The 18438-nt window shown below is 40.6% G+C and overlaps 1 protein-coding gene across 1 annotated transcript in view; it reads left to right on the plus strand.

Moving 5' to 3' along the window:
- Nucleotides 1-18438, plus strand: part of LOC144526635 (phospholipid phosphatase-related protein type 4-like) — a 95876-nt gene that overhangs the window by 51037 nt on the left and 26401 nt on the right. Inside the window, 3 exon segments of the mRNA XM_078264236.1 lie at nt 2934-3129; nt 8167-8224; nt 9769-9942. Of these exon segments, the coding sequence (XP_078120362.1) occupies nt 2934-3129; nt 8167-8224; nt 9769-9942 (428 nt within the window).

Below are 18438 nucleotides of genomic sequence, written 5' to 3' on the forward strand. Positions count from 1 at the left end.
CCAAATACAGTGCTACTTCTCTGTTAAGAATCTGACAAGTGACTATCAGCACGCTTATAGGGTAGGTCACTCAACATGCACTGCACTTACACAAATGATGGATGATTGGTTGGAAGAAATTGATCAGAGGAATATTGTGGGAACAGTACTGTTAGACTTCAGTGCTGCCTTTGATGTCATTATTCACACATTATTATTGAAAAAAAACTTGTATGTTATGGTTTTGCTCCATCTGCTTTATCATGGATAGAAAATTATCTATCTTATAGAACATGAGTATTCTTTAATTGAAGCTTTTCTGATACAAAACATTTAGAGTGTGGAATTCCACAAGGAAGTTCGCTTGGCCCTTTACTATTTTCTATTTTTATTAACGATCTTCCACTTGCTTTTAAAAAAGCACGTGTCTATGTATGCAGATGATACAACAATATACATGTGTGCACCTACTATTATATTTATATACATATATATACTATAAATAACTACAACCCTCAACAAAGAGTTGCAGATAGCACTAGAATGGGTTACTTACAATAGACTATTCCTAAACATGTCAAAGACTAAAAGCATTGTATTTGGTACAAATCACTCCTTGAGCTCTAGACCTCAGATGAATTTGATGCTGAATAATGTAGCGGTTGAGCAAGTAGAGGAAACAAAGCTTCTTGGTGTTATCTTAGATTGTAAACTGCTATGGACAAGGCATATAGATTATCTTGTTGCAAAGATGGGGAGGAATATATCTGTTATAAAAAGATGCTCTGCTTTTTTAACACCACACCTGACCAAAGAAGTCCTGCAGACACTAGTTTTATAACATCTAGATTATTGCCCAATGGTATGGTCAAGTGCTGCAAAGAAAGATCTAGGAAAACTGCAGCTGGTTCAGAATAGAGCAGCTCGTTTTACCCTTCAGTGTCCACTTAGGTCTAATGTAAACAACATGCATGTCAATCTCCTGGTTGAAAGTTGCGGAGAGACTTTCAGCATCACTCCTGGCTTGTGTTAGAAACATTAATGAATTGAAAATTCCTAATTGTTTGTATAGTCAACTTACATTTAGTTCTAACACACATAAATACCCCACCAGACATGCCACTAGAGGTCTTTTTAAAGTTCCTAGAGCCCAAACACAATCAATGCAACGTACAGTATTGTATCGAGGGATGGTTGCTTGGAACTCACTTCCAGCAGAGATTGCCAAAGCGCATAATAAATTAAGCTTTAAAAAAAAAGTAAAGGAACATCTAAGGGCTCTAAGACTGTAACCATATTTTGTACTTTGTCTATGCATAGGAATGTTGATAAGTGAACAAAGATGTTGTAAGAATTAACTTTGTCTATATTCTGTGCTTATAAGATTCTGCATGGTTTAGCTCCAACGCCCTTAAACAATTATTCTAACAGCTCATGGTGACACAAGACAAACACAGTATTCAACGAGGGGATACTGGTATATAAAGCATTGCTCAACATCTTCTCTAATCTTCTCTGTAACTTTGTTACATGAACAAAACAGTCGGTCTGTTGTGGCAACGCTGCCGAATATCCAGAAGTTAAAGCCCGAGCAAGAACAGTCTTTGCTGAGTTTTGTTGGTGGCCATGATGTTGTGGCCCTCCTCCCCACGGGGTTTGGGAACAGTTTGATTTTCCAGCTCGCTCCGTTAGTGGTGAAGGAGTTGGCTAGGGCAAACGCTAGCGATGCTAAGCCGATAGTTGTTGTCGGTCCATCCTCTTGTTGCACATGCACATGACATACGTCACAACCAAACGTTAGCGATTGGTTATGGCAGATCCAGAGTGGCTCTGGGCAGATCCAATAGTTTTAAACTTCAACAGAGTACCCGCCTTCAAGGAACTTAACACTTGTCAATGGAGAGTGGCCAGACTCTCTGTACAAATGAAATGAACGAGAGTCTGGTAGGACCAGGCTACTGTCCTACAAGTGTACATTAGTGTTATGTTTTGGATACAGATGTGCACTCTCAGGGACAACAGATGGACATTAGCATTGTGATATATCTAGTGCAATACATTTACTGTACACTGTTTGAAATAAACCAATAAATGCTTTGGTGTGTCCCCTTAAGTCTAATAACACATGCCACAGCTTGTTACCACTTTATGTACAACTGTTTATTTATCTACCAAACAGACTGAAACTCAACTTCTACAGTAAATTATTGGTGTGTGTGTGTGTGTGTGTGTGTGTGTGTGTGTGTGTGTGTGTGTGTGTGTGTGTGTGTGACAGTCGGCCAGCGAGCTCGTTAACGTTATGCCCGCAATCACAGCGGGCTCTGTGAGCATGGCTGTCCGTCCTGCCAACCTGGTAGGCACTATCTGGCTGTCATGTCGGTTTATGGCGCTTCTTAAATCAGCGTTTGACCATCCGTTTTCGTAAAACTGCTCATAGTCAAACTTTACACTGTTGATTTCTCGCCTAGAAAATCTCAGAAGTGAATTTAGTGATGAAGGAGCAGACGAAAAGTGTAAAAAGTTGTTGGCCACAACGGCAAGCCGCGGTTATTGTGACTGTTCCGGCGCTTTGCATTGATAGACTGATAAGAGGCATACTAGATATTTTGTCCTAAATTTTTTTTTGGCATACAGAAGATGATGCTTGATGTAGTATGCATACTGCATACTATGTTACTTTTTGAGCAAATCAGTACGCACTGCTAGTTTAGTAGGTCCACATTGAAAAGATGTCATCGCTCGTATGTAGGGGAATTTGGCTTCATTTTGTACAGGGGGGGGAAGTGGAGACGCATGAGACTATGAGTTCATATGTGAAAACGGCTTAACATAAGAATGTACTGTCAGAATATGAGTGGACACAGAATAAATACACAATAAATGACATTTTAAAATGCAAAGTGTCACACGGTTACATGTTGTACTGATCCAGTATTTGCTGCTGTTTTTCACAGGTGTGCATATCTTTGGCCTGTGTGTGACAGCACTGATAACTGATATTCTCCAGCTGTCCACTGGTCAACACACACCCTACTGGTTGGATGTGTGTAAACCGAACTTGACCCACATTAACATGTCCACTTGTGATGAAGCTTTTATTCTGGAGGATATCTGCTCTGGACAAGACACTGGGCTGATCAATGCTGGGAGGTAAGGCAAAGTGTGTCAACTACTGAGTGTGTCAGAGGTTTTGTGTGGGTGTTTCTGGAGTCTCACACACACACACAAACACACAACACACACACACACACACACACACACACACACACGCATGGACGGACGGATGTGGCAATGTGTATACATACGTGATCGCGGTTCTCTGTTCCTCTTTTAAAATGAATGCACTGTCTATCTTCTATAACAGTATAACAGGGTTGAATTTGTTTACAACGAAGATGGCTGCCATCGCGTCAGCCATCTTTGTTGTAAACAAATTCAACCCAAGCGCTCTTTGGTGACGTGGTTGATTACGTTACTCTTGATCATCTGTCCATCATCGTATAAAGCCCGCCCTGGCAATTTGATTGGTCCGAACAGCTCTGGTTCGAGCATAGTTGCTCCACAACGGATCAAGTCCAGACCAAACTTCCCGACCTCAAATGTTGTGGGCAGGGCTAAGTTCGGCTGGCATCCAGGCTAAAAGATAAGGCTTGTTTTATTCTTAATGTTTGGACTTTTACATTGTATGTATTGTACATTGTTGGTCTATTTAAGCACCGAAATAGCTCGTAGGTCTGTGAGAAGGTGGAGGTAGTCCAACAGTGCTGCTGCAGCTTATCAGCCTTGTGTGTGAAAAAAAAATCTATCATATTGAAATTTGAAATCTTTTTTAAGATATTTACACCGTACCAGGAGCACCAGGCTCCAGACAATACAGCCCTCAGGTTCATAGGAACACACAAACCTCTCCACCACGATTGGGTAATGGTTCCTGGAGAGTAACAATCAATGCAAGATAAATGTTTTAAATCGCCATTAGAAATGCTGAAAGTAATATGCTACTGTAGTGTAAAAGATAGATTACAGTTTTCACATTAGGTAATACACATTAGGTAAAACAGTGTGATCAATAATGACATCCTCTACAACCATTTGGCCAAATTTGTTTTTTACAGTATTTACTAGGGGTGGAACGGTACACAGAAGTCACGGTTCGGTTCATACCTCGGTTCAGACATCACGGTTCGGTACGAGTTTGGTACAAAAGCAAAACAAAAATGCAAAAGGCAAATTTTTTTTTTTATTGTGCATGTCCAGTGTTTCCCGCAGATTCGAAAGCAATTTGTGTAAAAAATGTAAAAAATGCCATAACATTATGTAATATGTTTATTTGATTCACAGCTGCTATATAGTGTTTTGACCTCGACAACCCAACTGCATTTTACCGCAAACTTGCGACTAGTTAACTTTCTAAAGCAGGCGCAATCGCTTGTTTTCTAAGAGTCGGGTCGGTGATTGTGAATGTGTGATTGTGTAAAGGTGTTCACGAGATAGATACCAACCTTTAGTGAACTTGTGAATTTTGCCCAGCCGTCGCCAGCGTGTTTAGCCTCAATGTTGCCTTATGGGCGGCTAACCTCACCTTAGCACTAACATAACTTCTTTGACCTTAACCATTGCGCTGCCTGGAAGGCGACATTGAGGCTAAAAACACCAAACACCGTGTTTTGTTGCTTGTGTGTAAAGTAAGATGTAAACAATAAGTACCCCAAATCTTCTCCAGACTCCATCTGTAACTTGTAAACAAAATAAGACAATCAGCTATAAAACAGAAAATACAGCATCTCTGTTCTCTAAATTACCTGATTAATGCAACTTTCTCACGGTGTCTCCCGGCCATTTTTCACCGCAGAAAGCTGCTCCCTGCCTGGCTAAAGCTAATATAGTTAGCCTAAAGAAACAAGGCGTCTGTCCCAACTAACGTTATGGTTCGGAGCCGCAACGCTGGAAAAGTACCACTAATCTACAACAGCAGTCTTATCCACCACTCTCTTTGCCTGTACTACTGGAACTGACTGGTCCTCTAACTCTTGTGGGTCGCCACCACTCGCCATACTCGTCCTTATTGCTGCTATCTCTGACTCATTAAAACTGAATACATAGGCAGAGATCGGCTACATAGGCAGCGCGCCAATCAGCTTCAGAGCTAAGGCGGGGCTACAGATTAGGTGTCCCTAAAGAACCCGCGTATCTAACCGTAGTTCTGCATTACATTAGTTCCACATTACATTAATTAATTTGCACGCAAGTTTTATTTATTTTTATACCGTGTATTCTCCGTGTAAATTCATGCACCAAACCGTGACGCCCGTACCGTTTCGGTTCAATACGAATACATGTACCGTTCCACCCCTAGTATTTACAGTAACCTCTCTGGCCTCGCTGTTGGTACCTGTTGGTGTGCGCATGCCACGCCCCAGATCTGCCAGTGTTCTGTCATCTCTAGTGGCACCACCTACAGAATGATCTCTCATTGTTAAGTGCACAAAGCAATTTAATAGCATTACAGTGGTGGTGCGGCCGGGGGAGTGTCAATAAAACAGCCCATCTATGTGACGTCCTGTTGTGTTCTTAAACCCCCCAACAAAGCACAAGTAGACTTTATATTTCACAATTACTGTTTTCGGTCAAATCGTTTATAGATTTCGACGTTTCCGACTGCACTTGAAGGCAGCTTTAATTCACAGGAGAGAGAGAAAGAAAAGAGATGAGTGAGACATAGCACAGTGCTTCATACACGGGTTTCCTGTTTACAGACATTACTGGGTGCGTGCGCAGAGGCAGAAAGCCAGATTGGTAAACTGGTCTGCTACTAACGTTAAGTATTGAAGCTTTCCTTATTGTTTGTATTGTTTGTATATAAATAAAACGTGATTTTAGTTAGATCTGTTTGTCTGTCTTTAATTTTGCAGTGTTACTGTGATATATATATGTATGGCTATAATTGTCATTTTAGACTAATAGCCAATGTTAGCAGCAGGGTTACCCCTGATTGTACCCCTATGGTTGGTTTATGCCCTAAACATAATGGCCAGGATTTCCAGGAAAAGATACGATATGTGTGTCTCCATTTCAAAACCTCACTGCAGGTTGACTGTTGTTAGCAGCAGAGGTTGATTGTGAGCGAGAGGGCGACAACACTGTCGTGGTTAGCTCGCCGAAACTCTACTGCTGCGGTCTCGCCAACGTTAGCTAATGTCCGCTAGCATACGTACAGGCTAACTATAGCCAGTTAGCTTTGTGTGTAACGTAACAAAAACCCACCCATTTCGTAGGAGCAAAGCTTAATATTTCATTCAATAAAATTATGGTACAAAAGGAGCACTAACGCCACAGCTCTTATGTTGACAACGTGGACGCAGATATAAGAAACTCCGAAGGCAGTCGCAATATTTACCTAGCAGGCTAGGCTAATGCTGTTACGCTAACGTTAGGAAAACATCGGCGTAGCTTTAGCTAGCAGTCTAAACTTGTCTCGGGTCCGGACTCGAGTACTACAGCCCTGACAGGTAGATATCACTTAGCTGAACAACTGAACAAGCTGCAACTTTTCGGATTGATACAATGGGAGCCTGACTCTTGCATATGACCCCAATCTGCCCTTCTTATGGCTTGAAGCCATAACCTCTGCCATTTTTTGGTAAAAGCACGCTTCCCCCTAGGTATGTTAAACATCAGGCACCCATCACTGGCTCTGTTTGTACAATTAACCATGCAACAACTCCTTGGCATTTTGACTTACGCTATGCTACTACTACTAGCTACACGAAACACGTCTTCTTTCTGCCTCCCGGTTGCGTGCGCAAGCAGTGATGACGTTGCCGAGAAATCCATGTATAGTTGCAGGAAACATTCAGCTATTACACATAGTCCCGGGCAGTTCAGTGCTTGTGTTTTCTTTTTTACCCTCATAGTCTTTTAAAACTTTCTTGTGGCAGCGATAGAGACTGTGATGTTTCCTGTTTCCTGTATGGGATTGTCACACCGCCTCAAACCATAGCTGAAAACACACCGACAAGTCTGATCTCCAGCTACATGACTGGTCACAGCAGCATGATGTCAGGTTGTGTTTCCCTAAAAGTTGAGTCGGTCTCAACTTTTCGCCGCAGGCCTGCCGCGATTTTTTTGAGTGTCCCCCCTGCGGCAAACCGCAGTCCAAACGCACCATACCCATTCAAAATTAACAGAAAGACCTGTGTTTTTGCCGGACTGTCGGATGGCCGATGCAGGCTGTGTGAATGCGGCCTTAAACAGCAGAGGCACACACAGACCTCTCTAAATCTCTTAAATGTAACATTTTACCAAAATACTGCACACTTGTGCACAGGCCAGCAGGCTTTAGTAGACTGATACAGAATGTTCTGTGCTTCTCTGAACACCAGTCTGCTGAGCTGCTCCACACACATTGTTACTCTGTACTCTGGAATTAGCTGGAGTAGAGCGGGCGTTCTCCAGATGCAGCTTGAGCTCCTTTGGAAATGTCAGGATTTTTTTTTAAATTAAAGCTCTAAACACCATGTCCTCTGCATGATTATATTTTTGTTTTTCTGTGAACAGTATTATTGCGGGTAAATGTGTTTATGTAAATGTATAAACAGATGAAACAGACAGTTTATTATTATTTTGTTAATTATTTTATTTGTTCATCATAAAATGTGGGTGTGGGTGGGTGGGTGGGTGTGTGGATCTTTCATGATTCTCTGATTTTTTTCTTGCAGCGCCTTGTGTAAATATCCTTAGGCACTCACTCATTACAGTTTGCAGTTGTGACATTTATGTGCATACAGTATGTAATGAGATATGATTTACTGAATGTAACTTGTTTAATAATTTTAGTGATCTAAACAATGGGCATAATAACTGACTAACATGTTATTGTACTACAAGCTACTGTAGCCAAAGCCTTACTCAATGTATCCCATAATGGACCTCTATGTATTTGGTAACATATTTGGGGAGCTGTGACAATGTCAAGGTGTCCTGGACTCTGGGAGTCCGCTGGGAGGGGAACTCGTAATTTCCCTCACACGCACATACACACACACACACACACACACACACACACGCACGCACAGGTCTAAGTTTCTTTTAAAGCCAGCTGACTGCTGCAAATGAATATTCAGTACTGTCCTTAGCTGTCTGATCATGAAAATTACCAGAAAGAAAACTTTATTTTTTTCATCATAGGAAGTCGTTTCCCTCCCAGCATGCAACTCTGGCTGCCTTTGCTGCTGTCTACATCTCAGTAAGTGGTTCCTATACACCTCCCATGTAGACTGAGACAATGTCACCTAAAACAGAAATGCTGCAGGCAGTTGTAGTTCATTTACAAATGGTAAGATATCTTGGTAACACTTTATTTGAAGGGGTGTGCATAAGACTGACATGACACCGTCATTATTATGACATGAACATGTCATAAACATGAAGGAGTCATTTTGAGTGTTTATGACAACGCTAACTTTGCATTAAAAGTGTCATAATTTACCGAATGACACTTTTAATGCAAAGTTATTATTGTCCGAGATGTCTTTGTCATGCCAACTTGACATTGAGCAAGACAATACAAACCTGTCGATGTCTTTGTAATGACAACTTGACATTAACCTAGACAACGTAACTGTCAAGGAGCACAGTGGACCCAAAAGCACGACTCAGAGCAGAGGGTAAAAGGTAATGGAGCTTTATTGTACAGAGTACAATCACAGGCGAAGGTCACAAAATCGGCAGGCAAAAGACGTGGTCAAAATACGTGCTAGAGATCTACAAAAACACTGGGAAGGTAACATGAGGGATATTGCTGGAGAGTGAAACACACAAGGTACTAACACTGGGAAGGTAACACGAGGGATATTGCTGGAGAGTGAGACACACAAGGTACTACAAAAGTCTGGCAAATGACAAAGTTACAAAGTGACGCACGTTTGTCATGGTCAAGTAAAGGCTGGACTACAACAGAGCAGTTTGGAGCAGTTTGTGAACAGTGTTTTCTCTGGAAGATGGTAAGTCCCTTTGGGGTGGACTTTGGGCTTTTTCACTTTGTAAACCTGTAACATGCACAAAAAAGATATATAACACAATAAAGGAAAGGGAAAAAGCCAAAAAGCATAATATGACCACTTTAGGACATCTTAATGACAAATCCAAATGGTTCCACTTTACTTGAGGTAATGGATATTATTCATGACACCGTCATAAGCATTTGATAATGAAATCAAACTTCATGACAGGCCCAAATTGTTTCACTTTACTTGAGGGCAAGGAAAGATATTCATGACACAATTATAATGCTCTCATGACAGTCAATGTAAAAACCAACCTCTTAATGACATAAAGCTAAATAGTTTATTAAAGTTTGATAATTTGGCCTGTCATGACATATTTATGACAGGTTATGTTGTCTAGGTTAATGTAAAGTTGTCGTTACAAAGACATCGACAGGTTGTTCTGTCTTGCTTAATGTCAAGTTGTCATAACACATAGATTGTTGTCTGATGTCAAAGACATCTCGGACAATGCTAACTTTGCATTAAAATTGTCATAATTTACCGAATGACAATTAATGACAACAGTCATGAACACTCAAAATGACTCCTTTGTGTTCATGATAGGTGTCATGTCATAATAATGACGGTGTTATGTCATTCGTATGCACAGCCGTTCAAATAAAGTGTTACCAATATATTTAAGCACAAGTGTGGATTGAATATGATGTCACTAATCTGAGGTGTGGGATTATCTGTTTTATATTAACATTATTGATCCTGACTGGCTCCCTGTGTGTTTCAGATGTACTTCAACGCGGCACTGACAGACTCTGCCAAGCTGCTGAAGCCTCTCCTGGTGTTCTCCTTCGTCATGCTAGCCATCCTGGCCGGACTGACCCGGATCATCCAGTTCAGAAACCATCCTGTCGATGTCTACTGTGGATGGTTACTGGGAGCTGCCATTGCCTTTTATCTGGTAACACAGTTAGCCACTCACAAGCATTTTCATCTTCAGTATATAGGGTTTCTTGTGTAGCTTAAACTGTCCCGCCAAAAAGAAGTCTGTTTCTATAGAAATCGATGAGAAAATAAGACCTACTTCTGACTTATTACCTCAGTAAACATTTTCACAATGGGTTTATGGTCTCAATCTCAAATTCAAGTCTTCAGCAAAACAGCATGATGTTCATTTAGTAAATGATGGTCCCATTTATCTTAAAACAGACAATAAAGCAGGGGATGCTTTAGCACCTGTCAATCAGGACAGAGGCTTAGCGATGCTAACCATGCTAACACTGGGGACATTAAAATAGACCTCAACTTGTTTTTGACTGTTTTCCGTGTTTTCATCTTAAACTCTGACCCTTTTAGTGTGTGTTGTCAAAGTTAACTGGAACATGCTGGTCGCCAAAAAATGTCTTGTTCAGCGTTCTGCCAACCAAGCTAGCTAGCTACTGCTAGCGATAGCTGGTAACCTAAAAGAAAGTTTGTTGACTTTCTGTTCTGCCGTACATGCAGATGAACTTCTCCAGTACCCAGAAGTCTGTGTTTACCCGCCGGTAAATCTCCGCTGGATGACAGGCTTCAGAAGGGTTGAAAATGATCATCATCTTAATAGTTTGATTGGAGATCCTTCATTAACTAATCACCTCTCGGACCCCAACAACCCATGGATAATTGGCTCTTTGACAGCATGGTGTGAAATACTTAAAAAGTATCAATTGAAGAGAGAAACTGAAAGGTTTAAATGGTTTGCATATGATCCAGATTTTGTACCGAATAACTATGACACAAGGTGCAAAGCTTGGGCAGAAAATGGACTTACAGCATATTGCACACTCTTAGATCATGAGCGCAATGTGGCATGGGCAAAAGCCAGAAAATCGAATCAGAACTCTGACTGGCTGGTCTTCAGACAGCTGCGCAATACATGTACTGTCAAAATTAGAAAAGCCAAAGCTGACCATTTTCTTTCTCAAACCACTCATAATCTGAATAATCCATTAAAATTTTGGAAAACTATCAAATCATTATCAGAAAACAGTAAAGGCCAGGAGCTTCCTTCAAGCATTGTGATGGACTCTCTAAAAGTTACCGACAAGGCCAAAATGCTTGATTGTTTCAATGAACATTTCATAGCCTCAGGATTTTTATTTGAGTCATTCAGTCCTCAACATGAGTGTTCCTCTACAGTTGAGACTGTTGGTCTGGATCCTTCTAGTCAGTCTTTTAGTTTCAGTCCTATCACAGTTTCAGACGTAAATAAAGCCCTCAAGCATTTGGACACAACAAAATCTGCAGGCCCTGATAAACTGGATCCCTACTTTTTAAAGCTAGCAGGAAATGTTATTGCTGTGCCCTTAACTAATATTTTTAATCTGTGTTTGAATACAAATGTCATTCCTCCTATCTGGAAATCAGCCTTTTTGGCTCCCCTGCTAAAAGGTGGTGACCCTACCATCTTAAATAACTACAGACCAATCTCTAAACTGTCTGTCCTGGTCAAGATTCAGTTGAAGAACTTTTTTAACAGTTATAATGTGTTGTCTGACTTCCAATCTGGTTTTAGAAAAGGGCATAGTACAACATCGGCAGCTCTTAAGGTTTTAAATGACTTTGTTGAATCCATGGATAATAAACAGCATTGTGCAGCCCTCTTTATTGACCTTTCAAAAGCATTTGATACAGTGGACCACATAGTGCTTAAGCAGAGACTGCATAGGGCTGGGCTTTGTGAAAAAACTGCCGGCTGGTTTGTTAACTACCTTACAGACAGAACTCAGTGTGTGCAGGCGGAGGGCAGCACTTCTTGCTATCTCAAAATAACAAAAGGCGTGCCTCAGGGGTCAGTCTTGGGGCCACTGCTATTCATCCTCTATATCAATAACATTGATCATAACGTGTCTAATGTAAAATTTGACACATTGGCTCTGCACCCACCGCAGACCAGGCCCTCTCCCAGTTACAACTTGCTTTTAACACGCTTCAACAGAATCTTTATAAAACTTGTTTTAAATGCAGAAAAAACTAAAGTCATGCTTTTTTCAAATTCGAAATCTAAATCAAATCTCCCTTCAATCCTCACTTCCCAGGGTACGAAAATTGAATGTGTTTCTAGTACAGATATCTTGGTATTTTAATTGATGAATCTCTTTCTTTTACCCTTCATATTCAGCAGCTAGCAAAAAGATGGCCCAAAGGATTTTATTTCAGAATCAAATCCTGCCTTTCGTTCGAATCTAGAAAGAGGCTGGTCGCTGCCACTTTTATGTCTGTACTTGACTTTGGTGACGTTTTATACATGAATGCTTCATCTCAAAGTTTACATGCACTGGACACTGTTTACCATGGAGCTCTGAGGTTCATCACTGGTATGAAAGCCCTCACTCACCATTGTGAACTGTATGTAACGTGTTGGATGGCCTTCTCTATCAATACGGAGACTTCAACATTGGCATACCTTCATATACAAGGCTATTTTAGGTCTCCTTCCATCCTACCTTCTGACCTATATCAGTGTAAATAGTACCGGGACTTACAATCTTCGTTCCCAGGATCTTTTCCTTCTGTCTGTTCCAAAGGTTAGAACTGAGCTGGGAAAAAAGGCCTTTAAGTTTGCTGCTCCCTCTGCCTGGAACAAGTTACAGAAATCCATGAAACTTACTGAGCTGGTCTCATTGATCGCTTTTAAGAGGGTGATGATTGACTTGGAGGCAGCCACATCTGGCTGCAGATGTTTTGCCTGATGTGTTTAGGATTGTGGTTGACTTTGAAAGATTTGCTGTGTCAGTTGTTTTATGTTTTTTGGTGTTTTTGCATATTTTGTGTTTGTATGTACTATATGTTTGGTTGTACTGCTGCCTGTCTTGGCCCTGGCCCAGACAGGCAGCAGATTAAAAATCTGCGTGTCCTGACACTCTTGAAAAAGAGATTTTTAATCTCAATGAGTCTCTTCCTGGTTAAATAAAGGTAAAATAAAAAATAAATAAAATAAAGTTCCAGGTCCTAAAAGAAAAATTTGGACTGCAGAACCAGGATCACTTTAGATATTTGCAAATCAGGGATTTTATGAGCAAGAAATTCCTTAGGAATGTTGCCTCGGGGAGGGATGAAATTCTTAACATGTCCCCCTCCAAAAGATAATATCCAAACTATACTCAGCTCTTCAAAACCTTAAAAGTGATCATACTTTGGATATTAAGGAAAGATGGGAAGCAGTCTCACAAGAGGAATGGGACAGGACTTGCAGACAGCAGTGGTCAGTGACAAGCTCCCCCTCCTGGAGGGAATTCAGTTGGAAAAACGCAACTCGATTCTTTTGTTCTCCAGCACAAAAGACCTACTATTCAAAGCAGACTGCCTGTTGGAGGTCCTGTTAGAATACTTTAGCAAATCATTTTCATATTTTTTGGAGCTGCCCCTCCATGGCTCCATTTTGGAGAGAGGCTCTTGGGGTTCTGGAGGCTGTTTTTAAAAGGAAAATGTTTTTAAATCTCAAAGTCGTATGTACCTGTGTGATCTGGATGGATTTTAATATGCAAAGCGAGATAAATACCTTTTGAGTGTGTTGTTAGCGGAGTGTAAAAAGGCTTTGACCAGAAAATGGCTTAAGAAAGACAAACCAACAATAAATGAGTGGATTGATATAATTTATAATATATATGTTATGGAGAGAATTACATTCAAACTACGGAACCAAACAGATATTTTTGTAGAGAACTGGTCAAAATGGCTTAGCTATGTGTCAAATGTAAGACCTGATTTCATATAGATCGCAAAAATAAGGTTGAATCCTCTTAATAAGAAATGTTTTTTCCCTATTTTCGAGCAGCATCTTTATAATTTGATGTATGATGTGCGTATGTTAACTGCCGTTTTACTTAATGCACAAATCCTCCGTCATGTCTTGAATCCTTTATCAAGAAACGTTTTTTTCCCTATTTTCAAACAGCATCTTTATATTTTTATATATGATGTGCTTACGTTAACTGCTGTTTTATTTAATGCACTTATCCTCCCCTCGTCATGTTATGTTATTTGTTATGTTGTATGTTTCGTGCCCAGATAGCACATAAAAAGAAAACTAATAAAAAGTAAATTAAAAAGAAAAGAAAATGATCATCGTCAATCATTATCTCCTTTTGGACAAATTCTGATTTCATAGTTCAAAGCTATTTAACATTTCTTTTAGACGTTTGTCCCCCACAGCTACAGGAAAGTGCTCAGTAATAGCAACAAAAGCTTCAATTTCTGACATTTGGACTTACACAACAGACCAACTGTTCACGCTGAAACAGGGCCAGACAAGCATTGACGCTTCACCAGGCATAATACGAGGGCGGACCTGCAGCCGCTTTCGATTTCCCCACTATCTAAACACACAGAGACCCACTAACTACGCTCCCACCTAGTCTTCATGCAGCTACTTGCACAGAGTAATTATGCACTAAAGCTTGATGGATCAGCTGAAAAAAACACATCAGACTTCTTGCTCACCTGTTCCCAGCATGAAACAGCGTCTGGCGTTAGGATTAAACTCATCATTCAGCCCAAATAACACAATACATAAATTATATTTCTACAAACTCGAGTCATCAAAAATCTTCCAACTCACCCTGTTCAGTCAGCCCAAAAGTGTTGTGTCCTTCCCCTCAGTCATTGCATGAATGAGCAAAACAGTTTACCGCCAAAAACAGTAAAACAAAGGAACCGTATGCACCACCGACGCATAACCGCAATTTTATGCACACGTGCACCAGCCGGTTAACATGCCATATTTACCGAATCATAATGAATGGAAAACAATATCAGCCAAGCAAATATACTCACAACACAGGCTAAGATGAAATACTTATACCATTTAGCAGAGCTAAACCTGGCAGAGCTAAACCTGGTTCTAGGTCATGACAAAAACTGGGAAGAGACACAAAATGCCAATAACTTTTTTGAGATTTATTACCAAAAATATATGTAAATTTGAACTAAATACAAATATAAAGTGTGAACATCAGTAACATCAGTTGTGTGCATGTGGATGTGTGTAAAATGTGTGTAGGGTGTTAGAACATACAAAACGGCAGGAGTGCGAGCCAGCGCGGACCAAGTCCAGGAAGCTGGGCCTTTTATTTCCTGTGGAGCCCTGAGCCCAGGTATCCAAACCAGGCTGCATCAGCTGATACCTTAGACACAGTTATACATGGTTAGAACAACAGTAACGTTACAGTTTTTTGCAATTTGCTTAAAGTGTAACTCTCACCAAAATGCAACCTAGGGTCTTTTTGTGAATGTACACGAGTCAAACTTTCGTTTAAAAACATTTACCGAATTTTCGTTTTCCGGTCAAATGGCCTTTTGAATGGAAGTGCTAGGTGCACTTTTATGCTAGCCTCAAAATAGCTATTTTTTAAACACTAAGAAGGCTCGACACAACATGAAACTTTGCTCGAAGTATCACCAGGGGCTCTACACCTTAATGAAAGCATTGACAACATTGTTTGTGTACCCAGAGTTTACTAAAAAGAAAGGTTTTGAACAACTGACCGTAGCCCTTGTTGTTTCTGGCCTCAGCCATTTTATCAGTCAAAAACAATCGATTTCCGAATGCAACATAACAGGGAGGAGAGTAAAGATGGAAAGCTCCTTAAGCTTAGTTCCATATAAATGCATGGATTATTTCTTGTTTTGTTGTTATTGAAAAACAATATTGACCTCGTAGTTGAAAAAGAAGCCTCATATGGAGTCCGTTCATTCGCATTTGGATATCAACTCGTTTTGACTGCCGAGGTGGTAGCGGCCGGAAACAACAAGAGCTACGGTGAGTTGTTCAAAACCTTTCTTTTTAGTAAACTCTGAGTACATAAACAATGTTGTCAATGCTTTCGTTAAGGTGTAGAGCCCCTGGTGATACTTGGAGCAAAGTTTCATGTTGTGTCGAGCCTTCTAAGTGTTTTAAAAATAGCTATTTTGAGGCTAGCATAAAAGTGCCCCTAGCTCTCCCATTCAAAAGGCCATTTGACCAAAAAACGAAAATTCGGTAAATCTTAAAAGTGGCGATTCCATCCTAAATGTGCTTTTAAACGAAAGTTTGACTCGGGTCCATTCACAAAAAGACCCTAGGTTGCATTTTGGCGAGAGTTACGCTTTAACTTGCAATCGTTTCTTAAAAGCATCAAATGTCTTACAATAACATTCCAAGATATAGTGTCCTTCCTCTCACAGAGTCTTTGGATCAGAATTAAATCAGTTTTAGTCCATTCAGCTTTACAGATATCACACATAGCTAATAAACAATTCCAGATAACGTTACATGACACATTTTGCAATGTGAATCTCAGATCACATTTTCACTTAAGTAAACAAATGATTTAACGTCACTGCTCATTTAACATACAGTTTCGCAACAATACAAAATGCTGAGGGAACATTACAAAATGTTTTCATGTTGGTTTTCAGCAGTATGCACCCCACTAACCTGGAAAAAGTTTCAGGTCCAATATGTAATACTGACAGCTAGCGTTTAAAATGGTTACTGCAGTCCCAATTCGAAATACTGAAAATAGTCGACTCCCCTGGCCCCTCCTCCCCAGCGTCGAAGTTCATGGGAGTTGCCAGGTTGAGAAATCTAAACCCAACGTCACACAATGTCAATGTTAGCTAGATGCTAGTCTCGCATTGCCAGACATAACTCCACAACACAGCAGGGTTGCTAGATGCTGCTATGTTTACGGTTATAAAAGCCCGTGCTCTTGCAGAGCTCTGTACCCGGCTGACAGTCACTTATAATCGACTAACCGTAACAACAACGACCGCTAAAAAGACCGCAATCTTACAGAGCTTTGTGCCCGACTGACAGCCATCTTTTCTCGACTTAACGTCACTGCAACAGCCGCTAAAAAAGACTGCGACCTCGCGGTCGTCTGTACTCAGGGCACAGTCAATGTCTGTTGGCTACGACCACTGAACAGAAGCGGGGAACAATTTCGGGCAGGAGGGAGATTGTCGGTACTACTACTTCCAGACCCGTTATACAGCTTGTCTATACACTGTACAGTCAGTAGATTACAAATTATGGTTGCATACCAGTTTGTAAGAAAGTGGGACTCATCTTACTGTCCAACATATCATACACCTTGAAGCTGGCGATGGTAACGTTAGCCACAATAACATAACATAACGTTACATACATTGCAAAGCGACCTGTAGAGAACACTATGCCCCAATCCAACAATTCAGGCTACAGGGTGTTTTGTCAAAGTTAAATTGCATGTTTCCATTATACGGAAGTCAAACGGTTTCTGGCATATGACATGGGTCCTACGTTAGCAGTTAGCGTGTATTAGCATGGCGGCGTTAGCACCAGTCAGGAACACTTCACCGGCTGTGTCTGAAATTTTTTTTTCGAATAACTAACTGGAGTACTCTATACAGTATATAATTTAATGCAAGCACATAAACGTTAGCTGTAAAATAAATGAATGAAGCTCAATGCTTATCTGTTCAGGAGGAAATTTGTCAACTCTGTGTCCTTTTGGGCTCTAAGCTGTCTCCATCTTTTAAATGCATCTCCAATATTAATCCGTGTTTTACCTCGTCTGTGGTTATGCAACCGTTTAGAAATGAAAAAAATGTAGGACGGGCAGAATGACTCCATCTTCGTTGATCCTGTTTGTTTTGTTTACTGCTTCCATGGCTGTAGCACGCTAGGTTTGCGTTTTTACAGGTATATCTGGCAACACGGCCCGGCTGTCAAAATGGCCAAAACCCAAACAGACATTCCGTTACGGAACAGAAATTTCAAAGGAGAAAATACTGGCTTTAGCATTGTTGTCAGAAAAGATAGTATTTCAACTTAGCATGTTTCCTTAAGCGGGGAGTCAGAGTCAAATAGGACTGCAGGGTGCACTCCTAATGTTAACTTCTTGTCTCGTCTGGGGTCTGATAAACACTTAATTTATCCAATTCAGTCCCAAAATGTATTTGTTTTATTTTCCAAGCTACCATAGCTGTCATATTTCACAGACCAGCGTGAGCGTGGTTTCCATTGTAAATTAGCCCGTCGAGACTCGTGCTGTTGTTTATTTGGTTGTCTTTACTTCGTGAGTGAAGACGTCCTGTCACTGTTCCAGTTGCTCACCCTCAAAGAGGTGAGAGAGCGTATGACCGCTGCCAATATTCCAATAATATCTGTCTCTCTTGCAGCTCAGGTAAACACTGTTGGGTAAACTGAGATCAAATAAGCATCTTATGTTCCTTATGTTTGTTCCTTTCCAAGTTAGTTTGTTGTGGAAAATATAGCTGCTTTGCAACCCTGTGGCATGCTGCAGTAACTTTCACCTAATTATTCCTTGGGTAATTATTCTGTGGTGGCATTCAGGCTAGTAGTACGCCACAAAAGTTGAACAAGGTTGTTCAAGCTCATGCCAGCTGTAATTTAAGTAATGTGGCAGTTGATTTTGCCTTTGGAAAGTCTTGA

This window comes from Sander vitreus, chromosome 12, assembly GCF_031162955.1.
Source record: "Sander vitreus isolate 19-12246 chromosome 12, sanVit1, whole genome shotgun sequence".
Classification (NCBI taxonomy): Eukaryota; Metazoa; Chordata; class Actinopteri; order Perciformes; family Percidae; genus Sander; species Sander vitreus.